This window comes from Mus caroli, unplaced genomic scaffold (genome assembly GCF_978045245.1).
Source record: "Mus caroli unplaced genomic scaffold, Mus_caroli_1 scaffold_4, whole genome shotgun sequence".
Classification (NCBI taxonomy): domain Eukaryota; kingdom Metazoa; phylum Chordata; class Mammalia; order Rodentia; family Muridae; genus Mus; species Mus caroli.
In genome coordinates, this window is record NW_028227259.1 from 40,106,957 (window position 1) to 40,134,500 (window position 27,544).

Genomic DNA, 27,544 nt, shown 5'->3' on the forward strand with positions numbered 1-27,544 from the left:
CCAACAATCCAGCAAAAATATCTTTCAAAGTTGATGAAGAAATAACTTACATAACAATCACAGCTTAAATATCCATGAACACTGAGCTCAGGCTGTGAAAAATATCTGAAAGCATTCTACACAGAGAGAAAGAAGATGGTCACAAGTGAAATTCATAGGAAAACAAAACAAAACAAAACCAATGAGGCAAATAACCAAACACAAAACTAGGAAATAATCAAACTTGTCCTGCTCAGGCATCCAGGAGACTCCTGAGATGAATAAGAAAGAAAAAGCAAACAGTAACTCAACAACAATAACAACAATAACAACAAGAATTAAAGGAATCAGCAAATGTCTCTTGATAAAAACTGTAAATATAAATGGCCTCAACTATGTAAATAAAAGATGAAGACTAACTCACTGGATCAATACACACTATGGTTTCTATGGTTTCTTTGGTGGGGGTGTGGGGTACAGGGTGAGTGTGGGTGTGTGTACTTAAATGTGTGTGGAGGCTACAGGGCAACCTTTGGTTGTTTGTTGTTCCTGAAATTGGAAGCTTAAGGGTTCTTTGGAAAGTCCGTTTGGGTCTTTGCTGGGGCCAACATGTGAAGGAATGTTTAGCTGAAGTGGACAGTGCTGTCTGAAAGAAACATGCCTCATTGGCAAAATACAGACTGAGAGTCAACAAACAGAAAACTATATAACAAGCAAACATAATCCTGTTAAAAAATGATAAAAATGTCTGGACAAAATATTAATGGACGACTTCAATACCCCATTTTCAATAGGTAGGTCATCTAGACCCAAAGGTAGTGGGGCTGCAGAGATGGCTTAGCAGTTAAGAGCATTTGTTACTCTTGCAGAGAGCTTGAGTTTGATTCCTAGCACCCATGTGATGGCTCACAACATCCATAACTTCCAGTTCTGGGGGATCTGGAGCCTTGTCTGACCTCTGTGGCACAAGGCATGCAGAGTGTACTTGCATTCATGTGCAACAATAAAATGGAAGCAGTAATTGTCTCCTAATTCAAAAAAGCTCAGGACTCGATAGATTTAATGTTGAATTCTACCATACCTTTAAAGAAAAACATCAGTGGTCTTCAAATTTTTCCATAAAATAGAAACATACTAAACACTACCTAACTTGATCTGTGAAACCAGTATCACTATGATTTAACATAGCAGCTTAAGTTAAGGACACAACAAAAAGGAACTATGAATTTTTTCCCCAATGTTTAGAAATGCAGGGAACTATCAATGAAATTATCAAAAAGCAATTTCAACAACCTGTTTAAAAATTTTTTGCACACCTCTGTGCAGTTGGTTTCATCAGGAATTCAAGGACATTTCAACATGCATAAATCAGTAAGTAGAATGTAACATGTAAATATAATCAAGGATAAAAGCCATGAGATTATCTTGGTAGATGCAGAAAGGGTTTTTTAAAGCCCCTGGAGAAATTATGAATAGAAAAAGCATAACTCAACATAATCAAGGCTATATACGAAAAACTTACAGCCATCATTATACTAAATGGAGAAATACCGCAAACATCCATCCTAAAATATAAAACCAGGCACGGGCGTTCACTGTCTTCAATCTCATTCAACACAATGCTAGAATTTTTATATAGTAAGTAAGAAAGAAAAGAAATGTAGCATAAACAGTTAAAAGGTAAACTAAAAGTTTTTCTATGGTTTCTTTGGTGGGGATGTGGGGTACAGGGTGAGTGTGGGTGTGGGTGTGTGTACTTAAATGTGTGTGGAGGCTACAGGGCAACCTTTGGTTGTTTGTTGTTCCTGAAGTGGAAGCTTAAGGGTTCTTTGGAAAGTCGGTTGAGTCTTTGCTGGGGCAAACATGTGAAGGAATGTTTAGCTGAAGTGGACACAGGTGAAAGACTAAGGCAGACTCATGAAGGAATGTTTAGCTGAAGTGGACACAGGTGAAAGACTAAGGCAGACTCATGAAGGAATGTTTAGCTGAAGCAGACACAGGAGAAAGGATGTTCTGCTAAAGCAAGCGCGTGAAAGGATACATGATAAAAGATGCTTTGCTAATGGCATGCATGTATTGGTTCACCCTATATTACATTGCATGGTTGAGCTGCATTTGTTAGGACTCCATAGAAAGAAACTCGCCAAAAAAACTTCTGGTGGTGTGCTGCAGTTTCTTGCTGCTTCCTCCGACTGGGGCTGATTGGCAGAGTGATGTCAGCTGAGACAGAGCCATGGGCTAAGGCAAGGCACATGCTGAGGCAAGACCTGTGCTGAGGCAAGACCCATGGAGGACATGTGATGTTTGGAAGGAGTATAAAAAGGACTTGATGGACAGTGATGGGGGTGGAGCTAGGCTTGCTTATGGAGCTAACAGTGCAACACTTGTGGGTCTCAAGTCTTCAATGATCTTCACTTCCCTAAGAGAGGCACAGCTGAGAACTTCTCCTAGAATTCCTCCTGGCCCATCCTACTGACTTGTGCTAAGGCTGAGACCTGGCTGTCTCTGCTAGGTCATGTCACCACTGTTGCTAACCCAGCTCTACCAACTGGACTGCTGGTGTTTCTGTGAAGTGTTTGTGTCTGGATCGAGCTGCCCCTGCCTGCTGACCTGTGAACAGAACTGCCAATTTCCAGACAATACAGGTGGGAGTTGTTCCAAAGAACCTTTCTAAACAAGTCTGCTTCCCCCTTATCCTTTCTTTCGAGCTACCTCTGGTAGGCTAAAAGGGAGATTACAGCATTTAAGAACCATCATTAAAAATAGGTTTTGAGCCGGGCGTGGTGGCGCACGCCTTTAATCCCAGCACTCGGGAGGCAGAGGCAGGCGGATTTCTGAGTTCGAGGCCAGCCTGGTCTACAAAGTGAGTGCCAGGACAGCCAGGGCTACACAGAGAAACCCTGTCTCGAAAAACCAAAAAAAAAAAAAAAAAAAAAAAAGGTTTTGAAAAAAATTAAAATTAATTCCTCAGCTTCTTCCAACATTTCCTTTCAGATATGGCCTCCCTTTGGCCAGGCCCCATGTTGGCCAGCCTGTCAAGTCAGAGAGCTCCAGAGAGATCCACCTGTCTCATCTCTCTGTTGCAGGGATTACAAGCCCATACCACCACCATGCTCAACACTTTTGTAAAACTTGGGTTCTGGGGAGGCACTTTACTGACTGACCCCACCCCCTCAAATGATCTCCATTTACAGACAGTCTTACCCTGTACTTAAAACACCCCAAGAACATGACCAGAAAACTTTTGGCTTTGTTCAACACTTCAGCAAAGTTGCAAGATAGAAAAGCAACATACCAAAAGAAGCAGTTTTCCTACATACTAAGGAATTTGCTGAGGCAAAATCAGGAAAACGAGCCAATTCTTCTCACAGTGGTGTGAAACAGATGTGAAGGACGGTGAAAGGCCCCTACACTGGAGCTTTGGAATATGGAATATAGAATATTAGAATATTAGAATGAAACTGAAGTAAGCCCATTGTGTCAGGAAGGAAGATGCTCTAGAGACAGGTGTGAGCCTCTTATTGGCTGTTGAAGCAGTGGTTCCCATGAAATTGGCATTTTCCCAACAATCTCATACTGGAAGGAGGAGAAGAAGGCTGGATCCTGTACAAGGCAGGGAAAGGATTAGTCTCCCATAAAATGATGGTTCTCGTGTGGTTCTTACATTTCAGACTAGACATGTGGTACTAGAGCCACGAGAATAACGAATCAGGGGGAGGCAGGACCACATCTTGAACATGGATGCTTAATAATAAATACCTCTATCTATTTGAGCCTAAACCTCATATCAGAACCTGAAAATGGACTTGGGTGTATCGTTGGACTACTTTATTTCTTCCTTTTACCAACATGGCCACTATGAATAAATGTCCTTATTTTGATTTTTAGTTGCCTGTTGGCTTCATTGGCCTACTGAGAAGGAGTGCCCCAATCTACTTGGTTAGGGGGTGCCAGGACACTGCCAAAGTCTAACAGCTCTAGTAACAGCTGCACAGAATCGTTGCCAGGTGATGGACCACTCAACACTTGGAATCAGCCCTGAAGACCTGGGCTAATCCCTATTAGCTCTAAATCTCAAGACTGCCATGCTGTAGTAGAATCTACAGCCTATGGCTATGCATAGCTTCCATGCTGGCCAAATGATCAGGAGCGAAGATCAGCTTTGTGGCTTATAGACACCCTGCCTAGGTCCTGGAAGTACCTGTCATGAAACTCTAAAAATAAGCCTTAAGAGGCACTGACCTGCCTCAATAAGGCTGCCCCAAGCCTTGTCCACAGGAAATCACAGCTAATGAGGCAAGAACAAGCTATCTGACCAAAGCCACCCTAAGCTGCCCACAAGGGAAGGCCTCAATTAACTTCTCATTAGTAGAAATCAATTAGGCTTTGGGGTTATCATCAGTCACTGTGATGTGTTGGAACAATAAACAAACACTAATTGGTGGAGAGTGTGCAACTCCAGCAAGGCAGAAAAGGCTCCCAAGCCATCAAAAGGATGATACCTGTGAGGAATCCTCACAGCACAGCATCCCTTGGGCATCATGACATACTTCATGTCCCCAGCACTGACAGCTTTGACCCATGAGCTCCCCAGAAATCCCAGAGGACATATTAATTTTGTGAGGGTTTCTTGGTTTGGTTGGTTAGTTTTGCCTTTTCGGGGGGAGGGGGTTAAAAGGGGGTATCGTAGTGAACACTGATGGGCAGCCAGAGTTGGGTAGATACATAAGAACTTTCTAGAACTTCTTTTGGCTACCTCTTCATTACCCTTTTTCTAGCCAGGGCTCTCACTACCCTTTTGGCTGCTTAGTCATCACAGGTTCCTGGGATGTCAGCATTAGCTGGGGACTGAGGGCACATCTCCCATTGTGAGCCTAAGCTGTCCCTTCCTATCTGTGTCCATAAGGCTGGGCCCCAACCATCGGTGTCTCCCTTTTGAGACCCACCTCCAGTCACCCTGAATGAAAAGCAGAGCACTTCAGTGTCCCATCTCACCACGTGTGGGCTCCACCATTTACCAGTTCCTCTTGCTGAGCCTGGTTCCCAGTGTGTTTCCATTTATCAATGCTCTTAATGCCGTGAACCATCTCCTTGATTAACCTCTTTCTGTGTGTGCCACACCTTATTAATTCTATACTTGTTGGAAGACCCCCAACAAATGTGTTGGCAAGCATCCAGACCTTTGAACTCAGCCTTTGAATCCTAGTCTCCAATGTGCCTGTGGAGTTATGGAGACCATTTCTCCTGGCACCTGCTATTTTTCCATTACCTCCTAAAGAGAGAGTTCAAGCTTACATAGCTTTGTACTTTACTGTTGTGAGGGACATTTTTATGTCATCTTAATACAAGCTACAGTTAGATTGGAAGTTAGAACCTCAATTGAGAAAATATCCCTAGCATAATGGCCTGTAGGCAAACCTGTGGGGTATTTTCTTAATTGGTGACTGATGTGATAGGGCCCATTGTAGGTAGCGTCATCCCTGGGGTTATGGTCTTAGGTGCTATAAGAAAGCATGCTGAGCAAGTCATGTGGAGCAAGCCAGAACATCAGGTTCCTCCATGTCTCTGCTTCAGTTCCTGCCTCCAGGTGCTGCCCTTGAAGTCCTGCCCTGCCTTCCTTCTATAATAGACTCTACTCTGTAAAAAGAAATAAACTTTTTCTTTCCCAAGCTGTTTTTGGTCATTGTATTTATCACATCAATAGGAACCTGACTAAGACAATTGTAAAACATTGTCTAGTCCCTAGTCATTGTATTCAAAGACACCAGTGTGTGAATTGAACCCTGTGGAGGATTCAATGGTGGTCTCCATGGGGTGGCTGAAACACCAGCTGCTGCCTGCCGTGGCCTGGTACCCCACACCTGGATCATCTAAATTTCGCTGGTGCTTACATAAGTTACTCTTCAATGAACATCTGCCAAAGGTGACAGAGACGGGCGTGACAGAGATAGATCGCCTTGGGTGAGGTGTTTCAAGAGTTGATGTAATGGGATAAATTATAATCTCCAAAATTCATATTCTGAAGTCCTGGCTGTAGAATGTAACTCTTTAAAGAGAAGCCTGTGGTAAGGACATGGGGAAAATAAAGTCACAGAGTGGCCCTCACCCAGTCTTCCCTGGGGTCCTCATTTGGAGAGGTTGAGGACATAGGCACACACTGAGACATGACTATTTGATGAGCCTATCTGCAAACCAAGGAGAGAGGAAGCAGTCCTGGACACACCTTGATCTCAGTCACGACCTCCAGAGCTACCATGTCTTGAATGTAAAATGTCCCCAAAGATTCATTTGTCAAATCTTAGTCTCCAGATGGTGACACGATGGAGCCAGTTAGCCTATGTGTGAGCTCATGGATGAATGCACTTTTGACAGATGGGGCCTGATTGGAGGCAGCAGATCAATAAGGGTTTATTTCTGATGTCCTCATCCCCATCACCCCCATGTCTCTGACAAAGACAGGAAGTGCAAGGTGAGCTATGTTGGGAGTAGAGCCCAGGAATTGCTCGCTATAGAAGACACTGAAGATGTGGCTGAGCAGGGAGAGCTGCCTTCTGGTTGGGGAAGCAAGCATCTTTGACAGGAAGTGTCCTTGATCCCAGCCAGAGTTTGGAGGCCTCGTAAGGGGGCATCTCCTGTGGCAATTAGCAATTCATTAAGTCATTTCCTGGAGCCACAGTGCCCTCCAAGAATGCCTCCAACCAAATACACTAGTTAATATGAAAGGAATAAATATTTCATTGCAAACAAATGGATCCCATCCTTCTTCGCTATGTCTGGGAGAACAAGGGCAGCTCATACAAGCATCTCCTTTAAGCTTTCTATAAAAGGATTCTGACAGAAGAACAGCAGCCAGGGAAGTCCGGCAACTCGCCCAGAGGCTTGTGGTTGGGCCAAAATTGCAAGCCAAAGCTCACACACAGAACGCTGCTTCGCAACTTAATTAACTGACAATTTCCCAGACAGAGCAACCACATATCTTGAGTCCTTCCTGGCAGAAATAATGCTTTGTATCAGGCAGACATGGGTGACCATGTGCCCACAGGGACCTCAGTGCTTACCACAGGGCCTTTGCATCTACAGTATCTTCTTGACAGAACTCCTGGATGGACCTGGAACTGCCTGGATACTAAGCTGGGTTTTTTGTTTTGTTTTGTTTTGGTTTTTGGTTTTTTGTTTTTGTGTGTGTGTGTGTGTGTTGTTGTTGTTGTTGTTGTTGTTTTGTTTTGTTTTGCTTCAAAACAAGCCGTTTTCCACACAGCGTTTATACGCAGCTGTGCAGACCTGGAAGCTTGGGACAAAACAGCTGACCTGGGCTTGGATATGGGGAGTGCCTGTCTCTGTACATAACAAGGCAGTACTGAGTCTGGTTTATCATCTGGGCAATACCAGCTCAGGTTTATCCAGAATCTTCCTGTGAGGAACATGGGGGGCTATTATCATGTAACTCCAGGCTACATTCTGTGATTTTGTTTTTTGTTTTTGTTTTGTTTGTTTGTTTTTAATGCACAGGCTGCCTCTGGCCAGTGGAAGAAGTTCCATTTCTTTTACTTCAATTCTAAAGTCCTCATGCAGAGGGCCCCATCAACACTGACACGGCCAGGGGAAGCCCTGAGTTGGTTTTACTGCAGGCCCTCTCTACCCTCTCCTGAAAAGGACTCGGACCTGTTGCTGCTCAAGCCCATGCCAAGGGGCTACCTCCCCCTGGATTCACGTCTGCTGCTCTGCCAAAGGGTACCCAAAGGCTGGAGCCAGCAGCAGCTCCCAGAGTGGGCTACACCAGTGTGGTGCTCACACCTCCTCAACCACCGCTTGTGTTTATCTTTCTTTGCTTAGAGCCTCATCGTTTCCTCCTGTTAGACAAGCCTTCAACATCAGTCTCTGTGGGGGAAAATGGCCACTTACAGCATCAACCTGTTCTCTGATAGTTAAGGAACAGTTCCACTCACTGAAGGTGGATGGTGTTGCTTGAGTCATGCAACCCCTTGAGCCTTCGACCCATTGCCAGGTTAAACCATGTCACATCACATGCCCATCTTTGAGGGTACATGATTGACAGCCACCTTGGACTCCAGTGAGTAGTTGTTGTGTCCTCTGAAGAAAGGGCTATCATTACCATAGGAAGGAGTTGGAAGAACAGAATGGGCGTCCAAAACCCTCTGTGACTTTCCATTCCCAATCTATATTAGAAACGCGCACCCAAGTTGAATGTCAGTTCACTCGCTGGCCCAGGTACTTAGAGCTGATACACACCAGAATTGCCCCAAATCCAAAGTATTGTCACCAAGTGGCCAGAATCCCATTCGCTGTACTTCAACTACCCCAGAACACAGACCTGAAAGGGTTTATTTTTTTAAAGCTATTTCTTCCTCAATTCAGTCATCAGAAGCTGTTAGCTTTGGTGGTGCATAAGAAGTGAGACTGCTCCCAGAATGCATAGGAAACGTGATTGCTGCAGGTCCCGTGTGTACCTGCCGATAGCCAGGCTACTGGCATCGTTCACAAGGATCTCTTAATAAATGCTGACAGGCAGCCTGCCCAAGGCAGAGAGCAAATCTCCCAGCATTCACTCTCTATTAAAAGAGGTCTCGCCTGGCTCCATTGTAGCTCAGAGAAGCCTTGAGAGTTAATCAGCTACAAAGGCAGCCATTATTTGGTAGCTCAGTCAAAACAGAGCTATCTTCTGGTTCATGAATGCAAGCCAACCACACCCCAAGCACCTGACATTAATGTACACTTCCCAAGAATCTAAGGATCTTTGTGACATTGCTACATGGTGGCTTACAAATAGATGCCAGGAAGCTTGGGACTTCTAAAAGCTATGACTATAACTTTTCAAGACATCAATACTCTAGACAGCTGATGCCAAAAGCAGATAATGTGCTGGATAGCAGGACAGAATGAAGCAGAAAAGGCAGACAGCATTGTCAAAGGAATGGTGACAGGATAAAGCCAATTTGAAAGATGGCAAAGCCGTGCTCTAACGTGTCAAACAGGGTGTCACAAAGAGATGCAGAGGGTTCAGGACCCAAACTGTCAGTGACAGGCGGTCACAGAAGAAAGTTATGAGACCCCAGCTGTGATGTAGATTGGAAGAGGTTCTGCAAGGTTCTTTGAGCCATAGAATTGGTGCATTAGGGTGGAAATGTGCTGGGCTGTGTTCTTGCTGTTAAGTTCAGCTATCATCACTGGGGCCAAGGGCAGGATTCTTAGGTTTCTGGGTCATAGCTTCTCTGAGAAATCCAGAGAGAACAACCTCTGGAATGACACAAGCTGTGCCGCAGGCCTGCAAAACCCTAAAGAGAACATGTGGTAGGTAGATAGCAAGAAGTCTAGCTGAGAAATACATAGGACTGGAATACCATGCTCACACAAGAGGCTGAATCTCCAGGACTTACCAAGTTACTCTCTAGTGATAATGTGTTTTAAAGGTTGAGGCCTGGCATCCCAGAACTGGGGACATGGGGATCAGGGGTCCCCAGTCATCAAACTACAGAGCACATCTGAAGATAACTTCCATTACCTGAGACATTGCCCCAAAGACTAAACAATAATGGGGGGCTGAAACACAGGCTTATAAAAAAGTTTGAATCACTGCAAACCTCTATGGAATATAATTCATCATGCTCTGAACATTCTTGATGGGTATAGGAGGTGTAGCCATGTACAGAAATAAGTAGTGTAAAAGACACAAGTCCCAGCATTTAACACTCAGTAGACCACGGGGGTCATTAAGGACTTGTATTCTAATACCTACAGTGGCAATTTAAAAATAATGAGAAGTACAATCATAACACAACTAGAAAAAAACAGCAAACAGTTAAAGATATAAAATTGATCCTAAAAAGAGAGAAAGAGAGAGAAGAAATGGAAAAATAAAAGCAATAAGAAGGAAGCATGAGCTAAAAACGGCAGCTGCTGTAACATCGCTGCATGATATAAAGGCCAATGTGGTCCCAAGAAATGAAAAGTGGGGATATATAAACCATGGAAGACATTACTTTTAAAGCAAGGGTTCCACCTAGATAGAATTTACCACAACCTCCCAAAAGTTAATAAAATATTTGAAACTAAACTTCCTGAAAGATGAGAGCCAAGACTAATGTATATTTTAAATTAAAAAAAAACACCTCTAATATCATCTTTAGAGATTTAAATGTTAAGAAACTACAATGGATTTGACAACTACAGTAGAAAGGCCGGCGGGGTAGAGACTGAGCTGTGCAGTCTCTGTATCCCTGTATCTTAGGGAAACATGATGAAACAAAGTAACCATTCAGAGCCCTAGAGCAACAGTTTAAAAATATAGTACAAGAAAGTGTAGCTATTACCTTGCTAGAGAGATGAAAAGGAAGCTCTGAATATTCTGTCTGAAACATACAAAATAGAATAAATAGAAGAACAAAAACAGGGTCATAAATAAAATAATAAAAACCCACTAGACATAAGCCAAACAGTACTGTGGTGGTTTGAAAAGGAAATGCCCTCACAGACTCATGTGGGTGAATGTTTGGCCCCTAGGGAATGACACTATTAGGAGGTGTTAGAGGAAGTGTACCACGGTTGGTGGCCATCTTTGAGCTCTCCTGTGCTCAAGCTCCACCCAGTATGGTACCCAGTCTCATGCTGTCTGTAGATCAAGATGTAGAACTCTGGGTTCTTCCAGCACCATGTCTGCCTGCACAGTGCCGTGATTCCCACCAAAATGGTAATGGACTAAACTTCTGAACTATGAGCCAGCCCCAATTAAATATTTTTCTTTATTAGACTTGCCTTGGTCATGGTGTCTCTTCACAGCAATGAAACCTTAAAATAAGTACCAAGAATTATATCCACCACAAATCAAATGAACAATCCAACTAAAAGGGCAGAGTTTGTGGAGTGGATCTTTTTAAAGCAAGGTCTAACTGTATGCTGTCTTCATAGTATTTATTTTTTAATGTAAAGGGAATAATGAAAATAAGCAGAATATATGTCCCATAAATAGTAACTTAAATACATGACTATGGTTGTGTTGATCCCAGAGAAAATATAAATTAAAATGAGAGTATTTGGCAAATGGAAAAGGCATTTCATAATAATGGGATCCATTCATCTTGAGAAAGTAACAGTGAGAATGATGTGTGTGCTTCTGACCTCCAATAGCAAGGCACACACACCGGCAGACTTATGGGAAGAAGTGACAACCTCATAGTCATGTTGGAGTTTGGACACAACTGTCTCAAATGGATGATCAACATCTCCAAATCAGCGAAGAAACAGATCTGAATAGCATGATTGTGTGACTTCTTTTCTGTCACTGTGACAAAATACCTACAAAACTCACTGAAGCATTTGCTTTGGTTCAGAGTTTGTGTATACACAGCTTACTGTGGTAGGGAAGGCGTGGTGGGAGGAGCATGGGGCAGATAGTCCACTGCAACCACAGTCAGGAAGCAGAGAGTTGAATGCTGGTGCTCAGATAACATTTTGTCTTTCATTCATCCCAGAGCACGACATGCTCATCTCTAATGAACAAATGACATTCAATAGTAAATGAAGAGGTTGAACCAATGTATCCAACTGGGATTTTCCCGATGTATACAAGGTTACCTTAAAATTGGAAAGCCAAACAATCTAACTCTCAAAATACTGAGAGACACAGTAGCTGTATCAATGGGCACAAGAAAAGCATGTGACCGTTCAACAAGCAGACATGACAAACACTACCATGGAGCTTTAAACTGTGAACATTGGCCTGCAGTGGGTAGCTATACTGAGAAGTTGTAGCCTCAGAACAAGGCTGTTTGGCCCATAGAAGATTGGGGTCAGGGTAAGGCTCCTGCCTCCTCCAAAAAGGATTATTATATCCATGGGAAAAGTGGGTATAGTACACTGATCTGACTTGGGGTAGTGACATGCCACTGAAAAAATTCCACCTTAATAAGAAATCTCTGACTGCCTAAAGTCAAATGTTCACACAGATAACCATTCCCCTAAAGAAACATCCTCATGGAAGCTGCTCTGATGAGAGCTGACTGCCTACTTCCCTTCTACAATCTACAAGAAAAGCCTCCCAGCCTCCAGGGCACCGTCCTTTCTCTGAGATCTGGCTACATCTGCCTTCTTAGTGGCTTGCATCAAACCCTTCTTTTCCATCAGTCTGTTCTTTGATGAACTCACTCACAGTCCATGTGACATAGGCCTGTCACAATGCTGTGCTGTGACAAGAAGTGGAATTCTTGATCTAGGAGAGGAAGCCTTGGGAAAACTTAGAGAGAACTTTTCTTCACAGTGAAACAGCAACTTGCTCTCCTCTGAGCTCAGGAACAAAGCCAGGAAAGGGAAGGGGCTTGGCAGTTACAGCATCACAGAGAACTTGCATGAGGACTGCTGCTGGTGTCCCCAGAACCCACAAAAAAGATGGATGGCAAAGGCAACCCACCAGTGTTTTCAGCACACACCAGTGTTTTCAGCACACAGATCCCGTTTCAGACACGGGATCCCCAAAGCAAGCTAGCTGTCACATTCACCTTATATCCATGAGCTCTGGGTTCAATTTAGAGACCCTGCCCCTGTGAATAAGGTCAAGTGATTGATGAAGACTCTGATCACAACCACAGTCTTGACATACATGTGGACACACATGTACATGCACTCACCGGCACACACCTGCCCATGCATGACATATACCACACAGTCACACACATGCATATCACAGACACACACACACACACACACACACACACACACACACGAGCAAAGAAAATCCTCTAGAATTAAGACAGGGCTTTCCATTCTCATGACTGCTCAGTCCATAACTGAAAGTTTAACCATTTCAGTAATGCAAGGACCCTAAAAGCACAAGATTGGGAATATAGGTAAAATTACCTGTCCTAGTTCTCTTTTTCTGTTATGAAACACTGACCAAAGCCAACTAAGGAAGAAAAAGGCTTATTCCATCATCCAGAGAAGTCAAGGCAGGAACTAGAGCAGGAATCAGGAGGCAGGAACTGAGGCAGATCATAAAGGAATGCTGCTTACTGGAGTGCTCCCCTATACAACCCAGGACCACCTGCTGGGGTCGGGGTGGTAGTGGTGGCAAACTGTCCACATGAGCTGGAACCTGCCACGTCAATCAAGATAATGCTCATGGGCCAATCTGATGGAGGCAATTCCTCAGTCAAGGCTCCCTCTTCTCAAGGGATTCTAGTTTGTGTCAAGTTGACAAACACTAAGCAGCTCCAAGCAGATGGAAGATTTTCTGATAAAATCTGGAAGCTATAAACCAACTTTCACAACTAGCTGTTTAAAGAGCAGTGTTTCAGGAGCAGTGCTTGTCCATCAATGAGGAAAGCCCTCACCACCTGCCCCTGCCACCACATGACAATGAGTTGAACCTCCGGAAACCATGAGCCAAGATAAATCTTTTTTTTTTCTTCAAGGTTTTTTAATATCAGGCATCCTATCTCAGCTATAAAAAAAAGTAATGTACAATTAGGAGGTACTCGTTCTAACTTTTTTGAGTCTAAGTCATTTCATCTAATAAAAAGTAAATCACAGCCCTTGAGACTAACAGAGTACCTGGCTTTTCAAAGGTCCTTAGAACAATTATTGCCAAGAGAAGTTCCTCTTGTGCAGTGAACCTTTCCCCCCTAAAACACTTTACCTTCTCCTAATTTTATACCCTTTATCCCCACATAGTCAAGAATTACCAATGTGGATTTTCTAAGACACCAAATGTCCAAGAGCTGGAAAGAGGCAGCTCCTGTTAACTTTGGAGAGGGGGGAATCCAATCTGATCATTTACATTCTCAAAGGAGACCTGGCGTTAGCAACATTGAAGCAACTGCTACCAGAAATCGCCTAAGCACAGACTCTGTTTCATTTTCAGAGTAAAATAAAACAGAGTCGAAGGAAACCATGAAGGCTTCCTTTCATGGCTCAGATTTACCAAACTGAAATAGTCTGTCAGCCGAAAACGCCCAGCACCCAGCATAAAAGCAGACCCACAGGGCACACACATGCTCAAGCCTGAGCATCAAGACTTTCAGATCTCTTTCGTTGTTGTTGTTGTTAAAAGTACATTTTTCTCACCTTTCCAAAACTTCCTTTCCCAATGGCCCGCAGGATCTGGAAGTGGTCAAAGTTGACTGGAAAAAAGGAGAAGACAACAATCAGGTCAGGTGTGGACGTTGTGTCCGTGCACTACCCACTCGCTCTGCTTGCTTCTGCCCACCAGTGTTATCCACCTGGTATTACCACCTGATCACTGAGGTGCTGCCAGATGAAGGACATTCATTCCATCCCCCCCACCCCACCCCCAACACAGTCAAAACCACAGCAGGGGCCAAAGGAGGTGACAACAGGGAAGTCCAGCTGTTTGGATTTCACATTCTCATGTGTGCTTTTCCCTTCTCCAAGTGACTGTCCCCAATGAGGGCCCCCCTGGTGCACCCAGAACTCTTGAGGTCAGACCACAGCTTACCTGCTGTTTCATTCTCTCTCTGATCCTTCCACACAGTCTGTCCAACTGCAATGAGGCTAGCTGCAGGCCAAGCATACTAACCCATACCACCCAACTGCTATCACCCTGAATCACACCATCCCCTGACTCCATTTAGCTCCCTCTGCATCTTTACCCTCCAGTCCTCACTGACCAGTGTCTACCAACCTCTGCACTGAAGCTCTTAGCAATGTACGGCCGTACTGCTGGTTGTCATGAACATCTTTCAGGGTTCCTGAGCCCCCTTTCCTTTTCTTTGTTTTTAAGACAGGATTTTTGTTCCCTCTTCCTGTGTCCTTGGAGTGTTGAGATTATAGACATGCATAGTGCTAAGTTTATGCAGTGCTCAGTATTGAAACAAGGACTGCATGCATACTAGGCAAGTGCTCTGCCAACTGAGCCACACCCCAGGTTCCTTCTCTCCTTTCAAAAGTACCTACTTGACCTCAAGGGAAGAGCCTTCTCCTGAATGCCCCCTTCAACAACTCCCACATGCTCAGTCTTTTCTCTGACCCAATCCCCACGGAAGGGACACTGGAATCTGTCAGTTGCCGGTGACTCTATTCTCCTGTCCTTCAGAGTGTTCAGTGGCATGCCAGAGCCTGACAAAGTATCCCTGACCTTTAGGTAGTTTGAACTGATGCCTGCTCTAGAGTACTCTTGAAAGATTCAAAGATACCTTGAACTTCATGGATGCTGCAGACCCGAGTGGTACCTACCTTCCCCTGACCACACATTTCAGTACATCCAGGAGACCCTTGGCTGGGTGGCACTAATCTTTTCCAACTACAGTAGCTCAAAGCCAAGGATTCATCTCTGCCTCCTTTCCTTCCAAATCCCACCTTTAGTCCTTTATCAGGGTGGGTCAGTGTTGCCTCCTCTGTTCTTTCTTTCATCTGTCCATCCTGAGGCCCCTTTGGTTACCACCTTCTTCTGTTACCTGACCTCCACAGTGGCCTCTCAACCTCCCCCTGTGACCTTCCCTTGGGGCACATGTGATAAGGACTGCAGTAATGTTTGTCCCCTGCTTACTCCCCTGCTCTGACTCCTCTGTCTTATTCATGGAGAGCATACTCCTTCCTGAACTGCATGGTCCCTGTCCTGCTCCTGTCCTGTCACCCCATGCCTCGGAGACCTACCTGTATGCTACAGACACAGGTCCCTCCCTTCCTTGTATAGCTGTTTCAAATCCATCATTTGTGCTTGTCCCAGCATCCCCTTGTCAGCCTGCTTTGTCCTTCTGTTTCCTGAGAGTGTATTGAGCCTAACTTCCAACTAAGGGTGCAGTAACCTCCACTAAACATATCATTCTGAAAATCTCTACAGGACTTGATCACTTTTCCTGACTAGATTCTCAGTTAGTGAGGGGGGTCAAATGTCACGATTCTCCTATTTGCTGTGACTCCCTCAGCATTCCGACCTTGCTGGCACACTGAGGCACTCCGTAACCACTCATTAACTGAAGGGATGATTGGGTGAGCTAATCTCCATATTCATGGCGCCAAGTGCATAATAAGTCTTTGGTAAATATTTTTGCATTTGACTGAATTGCAGCCAGTTCTCAATAACTAGGAAAGACATGTTATTTACCAAGATGAAGAGAATTGATCAGCTCGTGCATAACTGAAGCCAGGGTGTAGGGAAGTCAATGAGCACAACTGGTTCCTTGTATATTAAACTATGCCAAGCCAAAGTCAGACTCCAGTGAGCTGTCAAATACCTGACGTGCTTAGAATATAGTAGCTGCGTTAACCATTAACTAGCAAAACTCCCGCTCTTTAACCCAGCTCTGTTTACGTTCAGAATAACTTACTAGAACCAGAAATTCCTTACTTCACCTATCTCCACTCCCTACAGGTTGAGAGAGAAGAAGAAAGCAGTGGACATAGGCCACAGCTAAGGTGGCTGTCACGTACTGGGACATGTGTATATCTTAACAATAATTGCCATGGTTTGGAAGGCAACCGGGTCTCTGCCACCTGCCCCAGACAATCATAGCCAGCTCTCCAGAGGCATGACTAAAAACAACCAGGACTCAGATTCTGAGTCCCTGCGTGGGAGACAGATTCTTATCCTTATTAGAAAAACAAAAACAAAAGCAAAACAATGCTATTGTTTAGTGAGTGGGGCTGGCTACTGTCAAAAGATTCCTTTTTGATAAAAAAAGAAAAGAAAAACAAGCACATGGAAAAGGTGTATAAATCCTATTTTATCATTGGATTTGGAGCTCTGTTGTGATCTTATTGTGGAGCAAAAGGATAGTCATTCATGCCATCAATAGAGAGGCCAGGTTACCTAGATTTGAATCCCATCACTCAGCAACTGTGTGATGTCAGAGATATCGCTTACACTCTGCTCCAATCTCTCTCTTCATGCCAGGTATGACAAAAGCCTTCCTTTTCTCAAGAGTGAGTCAAATACCTAACATAAACAACAATTTATGAACATTGGTTCATAAATTTAGAGGGAACAGTCTGTCACTGTGGGGAAGGTATGGTATCTGGAATAGACTGGTCTAAGGTATAGAGAGCTTGCAGCCTCTTACATGGTGCCAAACAAGGAAACTGAAATGAATTGTAAGCTAGGCCAAGCTGTTACTGTCCAGGCCCTGTGGGTCTATGTCCACCAACTAAGCCTTCTATCTCAAAGACTGAACAATCTCCCAAAACATCACCAATTGAACCAAACACATGAACTTGAGAGGGTATGGTAGTTTGTTTTCTAGGGCTATGATGAAAACAACCAAAAGCAAGTTGTGGAAAAAATTATTTCAGTTTACATGTTCTTATCACAGTATATCATGAAGTGAAGTCAGAACACAAGCTCAGTGGAACCTGGAGGCAGAAGCTGATGCAGAGGCCATGGAGGACCACTGCTTACTTACTTGATTATTCTGGCCTGCTCAGCCTGCTTTCTTATAAAACCCAGGAGTACCTAGGGATGGCACTGCCCACAGTGGGCTCCGTCCCTGCGGAGACCCTGATGTTCACGTGTTTAGCCAGAATGTCCCATTGACTAAAGCTAGTTTGAATAAGTTACAATGTGTATAAATCAGGGAATCACACACACACACACACACACACACACACACACACACACACACAGCTTTCTGACATCATTTATTAAACAACCACTGCACACCTGGTTGGCCACATCTTTATCTCTTGGCTCCAAACATCGGCCACCCCTGTTGACCTACTGCTTTCTGGTGACAGGTCCAGCCACTCAGGCGTAACACAGTTTGGAAAAGTGTCATTTAGACCTGGCTATGATCCACTGGATCCTTGCAGTGAAGTTGTCACAGGTCTGATGCCTTCAGGCTCCTCTGTCCCTCTTCCCTGCTTCTCTGGAGCTGAGCATCCAGGGCAATTAGCTTCTTCAGCAGTTTGCCACTGTGGATAAACAGCTTCATGTTCATCAGTATTTCTAATGTCCTCTAAAGGTGCAGCCCCAGGAGACTCCTTGCCTGTCTACAGTCAGACTCCCTGAAGGCCCGCTTGGTTCTATCTGCCCTCAGGACTTAACCCTTGAGGCTCCACCTGGGCTGCTTTCCTAGCCTCAGATGTCTTCTCCCTTCACCATCTACCCTACCTGTAGATTCCCTATGGTGATCAATCAGACACAACTCCTGCTGGTGTGCACTCTCCTGGGAAACCAAGTTGGGGTGATAACCACAGAGACTCAGGAAAATATAGACAGAAAAAGACATGGCTTTGAAGGTTAACTGGCTATAATCCAACGGGGAAGGGAGAATTCCATGGGACCAAACCTATCTGACATTCCAAGTTATATGGAAAGACATGTGGTCTATTTAGTGCCTCCTTTTTTTTTCTTCCTTGCATCTGCCCTTTCAAGACAGTCTCAGGTAACCTAGGTTAGTCAAGGATGCCCTTGAATTTCTGTTCCTTTGAGTGTCATATTATAGACATATGCTGCCACATTCAATTATGTGATACTGGAAATGGAAGCCAGGATTTCAAGCCTCCCCTCCCTCCCATTAAGACCGGGGTCCACTATTGAGTAGATGAGGGTCACAGATTATGGTATTAAAACTGTAAATCTCAGTTCTAGACATGGAAGGCCTTCACTGTACATCCCCAGCCATGATGCCTTAGGGATGACATTTGGTGTTGACTGTGTCTCTCAGCAAGTCATTGGTTTAGTTCGAAGCCATAGATTTAAGGTCTTCACCCACTCTAGAATGGATAGATCTCCATTAGGGAGAACCAGAACTCTCAGTACTATGCACACATGGTCCAACTGGGGACTTGGATAACTGGGGTGCTTTAGTTTCGTTCATGTTGCCTTGACAAAACATTCTGACTTGTTTTTGTTTTTTAAAGAGAAAGGGGTTATCTTAATTTAGAATCCCTGGCTATGGTTCATCATAGGAGAGAAGTCAAGGAGGCAGGAGCTTGAGACAGTTAGTCATGTGACTTTCGCATGAAAGAGAGATGAATGCATGCTTGCTTGCTTGCTCACTTTTGCTCAACGTGATCTTTCCACCCTTATATAATTCAGAACCTGTTACCTAGGGGATTGCCCCACCTCCCCCATGAGAAGGCCTTTAATGAATTGAGCCAACCTCATATAAAGATGCTCATAGGCAAACTTGATCTAGACCAGTGGTTTTCAGCCTTCCTAATGCTACAACCTTTAAGACAGTTTCTTGTGGCATAAAGAACTGTGTTCTTTCCCAACTATAAAGTTATTTTTGTTGCTGTTCCATGGCTGTAATATTGTCACTGTTATAAACAGTATGTTATGAACATAATGTAAATATCTGCTATGCAGGATATCTGACAGGTGACCACTGTGTAAGGGTTGTTAGACCCCAAAGGGGGTTAAGAAACACTGACGTAGACACTCGTTTACTGAAAGTCTCTACCCAGGTGATCCTAGATTGTATCGCGTGGAAAGTTAAAGGTGACCTCACATAGGAGCAACACAAAGACAATGTGTCTTTACTAAACTTCCACAGAGTATGTTCTTGTCATGATTCCATAAAAGTATAGTGTAGAAAGCATTTCATCAGCATCTATTCTTAGTTAACTGAAGCTAGCAGGTTGTCCAACCTGTGACTCATAGGCTGTGAGATCACGTACATGTTTATTTTGTGGGACACTGCAATGAGACATTACTATCAACAAAGTTCATGCCACAAAACAAGACTATCGAGTTATACATCCCCCCCCCAAAAAAAAACCCTGAATGCTTTAAATAAAGTTAGAATTTTGTGTTAGGCTGCATCTGTGACTGTCCTTGGCTACATGGGGTATAAGGGCTATAGGTTGGACATTCCTGGTTTAAAACAAACAGGAGAAGGAAGGTATGTTCAGTTTTGTGTAATAAAACCGAGTGTTTGAGCATGCTGGTATGTGAGGGGTTCCTGGAAATGATCTCCGAGCTCACCATGCACACTGTGCTTCGTCCAAATGCCAGAAGCTACAAAATACACCTTGGAAACTCTAAGCATACTCCAACCCTGGTGGATCTATAGATCTGTGGCCTCTGGGCCTGAATACGGACTTCTTTCATCCTTGGCTCATGAGATGATACCAGTTTTTTTCACATTCATGCCCAGGGCTGAGAAATTCCACCCAAGTGTCTGCTCCTGGCCAGGGTCCATGTCAACTGGCTGGGCTGATGTGGGAAGCCAATGCTCGGCATTCAGTGCAGACACTCCATGTGGTCCTGCTCTGCTGCCTGCTCCACACGCCACACATGAAGAGAGAAGCTGGGATTGGCTTCATGGAGCGGCAACACTGTTCTCAGCATCATTAAAACCTGCTTTGTTTCCTTGTTGATAAATGTGTTTAATAACCCCACAAGCCTCTTTTTTTCCCCTAACACTCTATGCTCTTATCAGAAAAAAACACTGACTCTGTAAGTGGTCAGGGATTTGCATGCCTAATTCATATGAGTGAAGTGGGGCAACTACTTTAGGACATAAATTAATTTAGAGCTGGTGGAAAATTCATAAGACAAGACGTCAAGTGAGCTTGAGAACTCAACTGTCAATCTGTCCTTCCTGCCAGTGTGCCTGATGTCCTCATTTTCTTTCTCCATGCTGTCATAAAATATGAATGCAAAGGCAACTTCAGGGAGAAGGAATTTATATGGCCCACAACTCCAGGTTATGGTCGACTATTGCAGGGAAGACAGGGCAGCAGTCAAGAGCAGGCTGCAATAGGTTAACGCACGCTTGCTGGTGCTCAGTTCACAGTCTGCAGACTATAGCCCGACCATAGTGAGGACATCTTCCAATCTCAGTTAATGTAGGGTGGTGGAGACAATCCTGCACCAATATGTCCACAAGCCAACTGAATCCAGCCATTCCTGGATTCAGGAAGGGAGCAGAGACTCCCTTCCCAGGGCATTCTACATGGTGATAAGTTAACAATCAAAACTACCTTTATGAATGTCTTTCCTGGGATCATACTGGCAAATTGTCACGAAGGAGCTTAAAACAACAGGAATTCATTACCCCACAGTTCAAGAGGCCAAAAGGCCAGAGCCAAAGTGCCAGCAGGTCTGTGCCATTTATAAAGACCCTGGGGGTCCTTCTGTAACTCCATAAGGACATCAAGCAGGTGTTTTAGGATCCCCCAGTGAATGGTAGTGAACCAAGAGTGCTTGTTTCTGATTGGTAAGAAATCAGTATGAATCTGCATCAGACTATCTGCTCTCTGGAGATGTTCCAGCTCTCAGGACAATAATCCAAGGGGAAGCTTCCCAGATACCTAAGCCACAGATGTTTCTGCGGAGTGACTGCTGACCACCAGTCCTGGGCACTCTGAATCCTGTTCCTGCATCACTCTGACCCATTCCTCTACTATCTCAGGGCTTCTCCCCATGTGTCTGTTTTCTTCTAACTCAGCTACTACATTTGAGGCTTACCCTAAATCCAGGCTGCTTTCACCTTAAGATCTTCAGTTGTATCAACAATGACCTATTTCCAAAACTGGCCCCATTCTCAAGGTCCAGGTAGATGTGCACTGGCGGGAGGACAAGATGATCAGCTTGGTGTGCTCACGGGAGCCCTTGACACATGAATGGTGTGCCCACGGGAGCTCTGGACACACGAATGGCCAGTGAAGGAAAGTCAAGTAGGTGACCGAAAACTCAAGCTCACACTGAAGGTGCCTGTTGTTCCACACTGATGTACATGTCTGCAGCTGCCAGAGTCATAGACATGCAGTTTTAGGAATAGAATTTGAACCTTCTGCTCTTCAGCATGATAGAGTTGAACCAGAGTTTTGATTTCAACACATGGCCATGAAGGCATGTGACTGTGCCCCCTGAAAGGTTCCAGCTCTCAGGACAACAATTCAAGCGGAAGCTTCCCAGATACCTAAGCCTAGTGACGGCTGACCACTTGCCTTGTTTGGAGGAAGAACAGTGCAGGGTTCAGGGCCTAGCGTGACTGAAGCATCCACCAACTGACGCTCTTTGACTCAGTTCCTGAGTAGCAGAATGGGAAGGGTGACAGGTGACAAGGAGAAAGATGTCTACTCTGCTGCCTGCTGCACACGGAACTGCACTGGTCCTCATGAGCAGGGACAGAAGCCGAGGCACTGAGAAGTGAGCAGATAGTCTGATGCAGATGCATACTGATTTCTTACCAATCAGAAACAGGCACTCTTCGTTCACTACCATTCACTGGGGGATCCTAAAACACCTGCTTGATGTCCTTATAAAAGGCAAAAATCAGAGCAAAGACAAAGAGAGGGGACTGTGGGAGGATGCAGAGATCATAGCATTTCTAAGCCACAAGTGTGGCTGGCTGCTTGAATATACCCTGGACATATTTCCTGAATGGAGTGACAGTCCCCTGCCTGTCACTGTGAGAAGTGGCCTCAGCTCTGACATCGAGACTGAGCACATATCACCAGTCTCTACCCCTCTACCTACCAACCTGAAGCTTTGTGTCCATGACTGTAAAAGGAATCACTAACAGTGCTTTGCAAAGTTATAATAAAAAGCTTAGATCTCTAGAAAGCATCCAGCACTCCACCAGGAAGGCGAAGGCCATGGGTACATTATGGTTGGCACGGTAGTTAGGTGTTGAGACAAATGAATTCAGAGGAAGGGGAACTGTTAAAACCTGAAGGAAATGATGGAGCCTGGGCAAAATAGCAGCTTCTTGGGACTCCATCTCCATGTCGGCCTCAGAACGCAAAACACACCGCCCGAGCAGTGGAAGCTTGTTCCACAGTGTGAGATGTTCCACCCACTTAACAGCTCGGTGTGTTCCATCCACAACTGGAGATGATCAAGGAGTTAAGCAGACTGTGTGAAAACAAAGGCTCTTGCAAGAAGGCTTTAGTCACAACACAAATTGCCGAACACATGGTTGGGTTTTGTCAGCTTCTGGGAAGAAGGTGAAACACACACCAACAGAAGTCTGAAGAAAATGACAGTATCTGAGATGAAGCAATGGTGAAGAAAGTCTCCCGTGACTCCCGGGCTCCCCTAGGCTGAGCAGCCTACTGAAGCACACATTTTCATGAAGTCGCAAGTCTTTCCCTCTTCTGCTCATAGGAGTGAAAAATCTTTTTGCCCAGTCCTAATATACTTTCGAAGCCCCGCTGGGTGTACTGTGTTTTTCTTCCCTGAGTGGCAGAAATGACACAGCCTGGCAGCCTGTCCTAGGTCCTGGTTTTGTCATCTTCACACAAGGGATACGTGGGGACATTGCCCCAGGTTCTCACAGGCAGAACTCAAACACACTTGGTTTATATAAACAGACACGCAGAACACCTGTGGATTCAGACCTCTGTGATGGGAAGCAGCGAGTTAATTAGGAAAGTACAATATACTATAGCCTCCTTGTGTGGGAGTGGGGTGAAAATTGGCGACCCGCTGAGAAGCAGCAGTGTGAGGAGTTAAGGCCCAAACCCAATTCCCAGTCCTCATCTTTTCAGAACTGTAAATGCCACACTTAAGCAAATGTGGACAAAAACTTATTGTGATACAGACCTGTGTCAGACAGGGGACAGGTGCACAGGAAGGACCAGTGCCCGGAAGAGACTGGGGTGCAACCTCTTGTAGAAGAAGGTGGAGAATGAGAGCCAGTGAGGACCACTGTGAGCAGTGATAAGCAGGAGAGGGTCCCCAGGGCAGAGGACTCCACTGGCCATGTCGGTATCTTAAAGTAAGTGGCCTCAGAGACAAGAATGGAGGAAGAGAGTCCCTGTCCTGCCTGGACCAGGGAAGCATGCATTCATTCTTGGCTTGAGGAACAGTGAGTGCATGCAGAAGCCCTGGGCGGGACCACGGGTCAGGGCACTTTAGTGAGTGATGCAGCCAGCCCTTTAACTACATAAGCACAGGGACCTCTAGAAACCATCTGTGCTGGCAACCGGAATAACGTGGAATAAACAGATAGAGCCTTACAAATGCGCAACCTACCAAGACTGAATCCTGAAGAAACGGCCAACATGAACACACCAGTATCGAGCAGGAAGATTCAATTAGTGAGGAAAAGCCTTCCCCAAAGAAAAGCCAGGGGCCAGACAGCCTCACAGGAAAATTGAGCCAAACAAAGAAGAGCTGTCAATCCTTCTCAAACTCTAGCAACAAATGTCAGCCGTTCCCTTGCATAAGAACTCAGAGGCGGGAACCCAAGCATTGTCCTGACACTGAATCTAGACACAGACTACAAGGAAATAAAAGCAAAGCCTTCTCCCTGAGGAGGAGACAGCCAAAGCCCTCCGCCGGGTATTAACAGAGCACACCAACATCCCATTGAAGGGAAGACTCTGGACACTCAATCCTCGCCACCACACGTCACACAGATGAAAGACAGAAGCCACAGGTCCATCTAAACTGATGGGGACCACGTGTCATCCAGAATCCACTTTGAAGACTTTCCATCCCCTGGCATTCAGTCTGCACATGGTTCTCTAGAATAGAAGCCTTCAGCTCATCAGCTTGAAGGGAAGAATTCCCAGCAGGACTTGGTTTAGAGTGTGAAGTACTGAGGTACAACAGCCTATACTCGCCTAGGACCTGTCAAACTGCTTGAAAAACTACTCAGCAACGCCTGTGGGTGGAAATGTGGTACAGGAGCCATATTCTGCTTCAAAAGTAAATACGAATGAATTAAAAAGAAAAATCAATAAATAAATGGATATAATCCTACATATCGTCATGATACAAGTTCACAACAAAGGAATACAGTTCAGCATAATAAAAAAAAATCATATCTGGTGCAGCAATGCCAGTTTCATAATGAAGAATGAAACACTGAGAGCTTTCCTGTAAGATGGGGGGGCATGACATGCCAACTCACCGTCTACACTGCTCCTTATGCTACTGGTATGCTACCGAGGGCAATTAGGCAAGGAAGGAAAAGAAAAGACTTTTTCAAGTTGGGTGTGAAGGCTTGTGTCTGTAATCCAGGACTCAGGAAGCTGAAACAGGAGGATTGCTACGAATTCAAAGTTGACCTTCACAAAAGAGTGCCAGACAAGGCAATACAATAACACCCACTCTATGGGGGGGGGGGCGGTTCCAGTCTTAAAGAATTAATCTCTACAAGTGGCCTGATCTTATATAGATCCTGAGACACTAAAGGGTCTTCAAAATCCTCAAAAGTGATAACTTTCTTAGGTAAATATGCACAAGGAAAGATTAAGATCCCATGTGCTTCCAATAAGTCATGGGAAAAAGAAAACAACCTTATTAGTAATAGCATCAAATGATAAAATATTTAGTATACATTTATCAAAGAGATGAAAATTCTGCATACCGGCATGAGAAATGGGGATGGGGGAAGTTAAAGGAAGTTCATCTAGCTTCTACTTTCTAACCGCCTTCCTGGGGGCAAATCTAGCTTCACAGGGAGATCTAGCTCTGGGAACAAAGGCTGTGAAAGCACCCATACCACCCAGAAAAGGCTGCATAATCGACGTCATCGCTATCCACATTTCAAAGGCATTTTTTATAGAAATAGGGGAAACCCTGAAATTCCTATGGAATCACATAAATCATATAGATCTTATGGAGCACAAACAACTCGGAATAAAATGATCAGAGTTGGGGGCAATGCGCTGCTAGATTTCCAGTGCTTGAGTCATTGCTGAGACCTGCGTGTGGAATTCCCTCTCAGACTCAACAGTTTGAACACTGGTCCCCAACTCAGGGCACTCTTTAGGGGGTGCTGCAGAACATTTTGGAGACAGCTTCTACCCCGTGGGTCTAGGGTTTAAGTTTACAAATGCATATCTCCTCCACACACTTCAGTCTCTTTCAAAAAGGAGGCTCGTGGGAAGCATGCTTATGTAGGGGCTGGAGCTGGCCTGGGTCTGGGCCAGTTGAGCATTGATGGCCATGTTAGAGCCTGGCAATGACGAGGAGACCAAGGAGCAGGAAACATCCCTGTCACAATCACACTCGGGCATAGCAAAGCCAATCAAGAATAGCAATGACTCACTAAAATGAGAACCATGAAAACTTCCCCAAACCTAGATTTTTTCCAACCATGGAAATACTGGTTTCACTGCTACCCTGGAAGCTGGTTGAGAAGTTTCTGGAATGTTTCAATGATTGTCCATCAGACATCTTGCATGCCACAGGCTCCCAGGAATGGTGGCAGGCACTCTATTGGGCTTTGATCCTTTTGTTGGGTGAGGGTGTCTAGCAATCTTAAAGAAGGACAACCTCTAATCTGCGACATGCACACCATACAACTGCCCCATAGAACAACGACCCCACACTGCTCCCAGTGAGATCACCATCCATCTTACCACTGAATGGTGTGTTCTGGGGAGATGGCCACTTGGGTCTCCATTTTGTAATTGTCTCAAAAGTTTTGAACAGAACAAAAGTGAGCTTTGAGTCTGTCCTGCTCACTCCTTTTTAAAGAGAAGCTGGCATTTGATAAAAGCTCTCTAGTGGGGAAGTGTCAGACAGATCTTCTGTGGATTCGTGAGACATGTTTACCTGAGGCTCATTTTTGTCATACATATTCTGTACTGAAGACACCAGAAGGCATGAGGCAGGTATCATCGCTCCTTTTGCGACCCTCACATCAAGCTCACACTGAGGAGGTCTCTAATTTGTAATTCATAAGAAAAATACCCAGTGTACTAGAAAGAAGTCTCATGGGGGGGGGGGGAGGGGCGTGCCTGGGGCCAGGCGGCTCCTTAGAGAAGTGAACATTAGAGATAGGAAAATTCCAGGAGCTGGACAGTTCCAGGAGAATGGCTCTGTCAGAGGATGGGAGTCTGTCTAGGTAGGGTCGGAACGATGAGGGTCCAAGCACAGCCAACAGAAAGTTCAGACTTGAGACATGGGTGTTCAACAGTGGTCACTCCTGGAGAGGGTGGGGGCTGGGAGAGAAAGTGCTGAACAGGTAGGAAAGGGCCTGGCCACCCATGAGGACAGAGATGAAAATGGCGTCTTCATCTAGAGGACCAGGGGAAACCTGGCAGGGGGTGGGAGGTTGGTCCAGGAGAAAGAAAGGAGGTTAGAGAGGGAGAAAGGTATGAGAAGAGGAACAAGGAGAGGGATGAGGAGAGAAAGGGGACCCAGCCATGATCCTTTTTCTAACCTCTGCTTAGATCTTTCCCTGACAGAGGTGCTTTCTCTGACCATTTTTGTGACTTTTTTTTTCATGTGTCAAGTTGACTGGCACCCAGGGTGGTCCCAGTGGTTCAGATTATCCCAGATGAAGCTATCCAGATATGTGATGGGAAAATGCCATTTCCATGAAACAACTGGGAAAAGCCCTCTCCAGCCTGGGTGGGCCCCTTCCTGTCTGTGGAAGGTCCGGATAGAACTGGGCTGCTGACCCTCCTGTTCCAGCTGCTGCCAATCTTTCAGCTGAGCTACCAGGTGCTCGTGGGTCACGACCTTGCCGCCTCTTAGACTGAAGTCTCGCCATTGGATCTCCTCAGTCTGTCAACTGCAGTTCTGGTAACTTCTCTGAGTTCATGTGAGTCAGTTCTTTATAAGAAAACTCTCTGCAAACCTGCATCCCATTGGTCTGTCTCTCTGGAAAGTTCTAATGGCATGTCTCTCGGCAGACACTGTCTGAACCTTACCTTCTCCCACCTGTCCTTATGTTACAACTAC

General features: G+C 45.0%; 1 protein-coding gene across 1 annotated transcript in view; it reads right to left on the minus strand.

Moving 5' to 3' along the window:
- Stk32b (serine/threonine kinase 32B) overlaps positions 1 to 27,544 on the minus strand; it is a 260,562-nt gene that overhangs the window by 176,077 nt on the left and 56,941 nt on the right. The window contains exon 2 of the mRNA XM_021163035.2: positions 14,053 to 14,108. Coding sequence (XP_021018694.1) covers positions 14,053 to 14,108 — 56 coding nt within the window. The remainder of the gene's footprint in view (positions 1 to 14,052; positions 14,109 to 27,544) is intronic.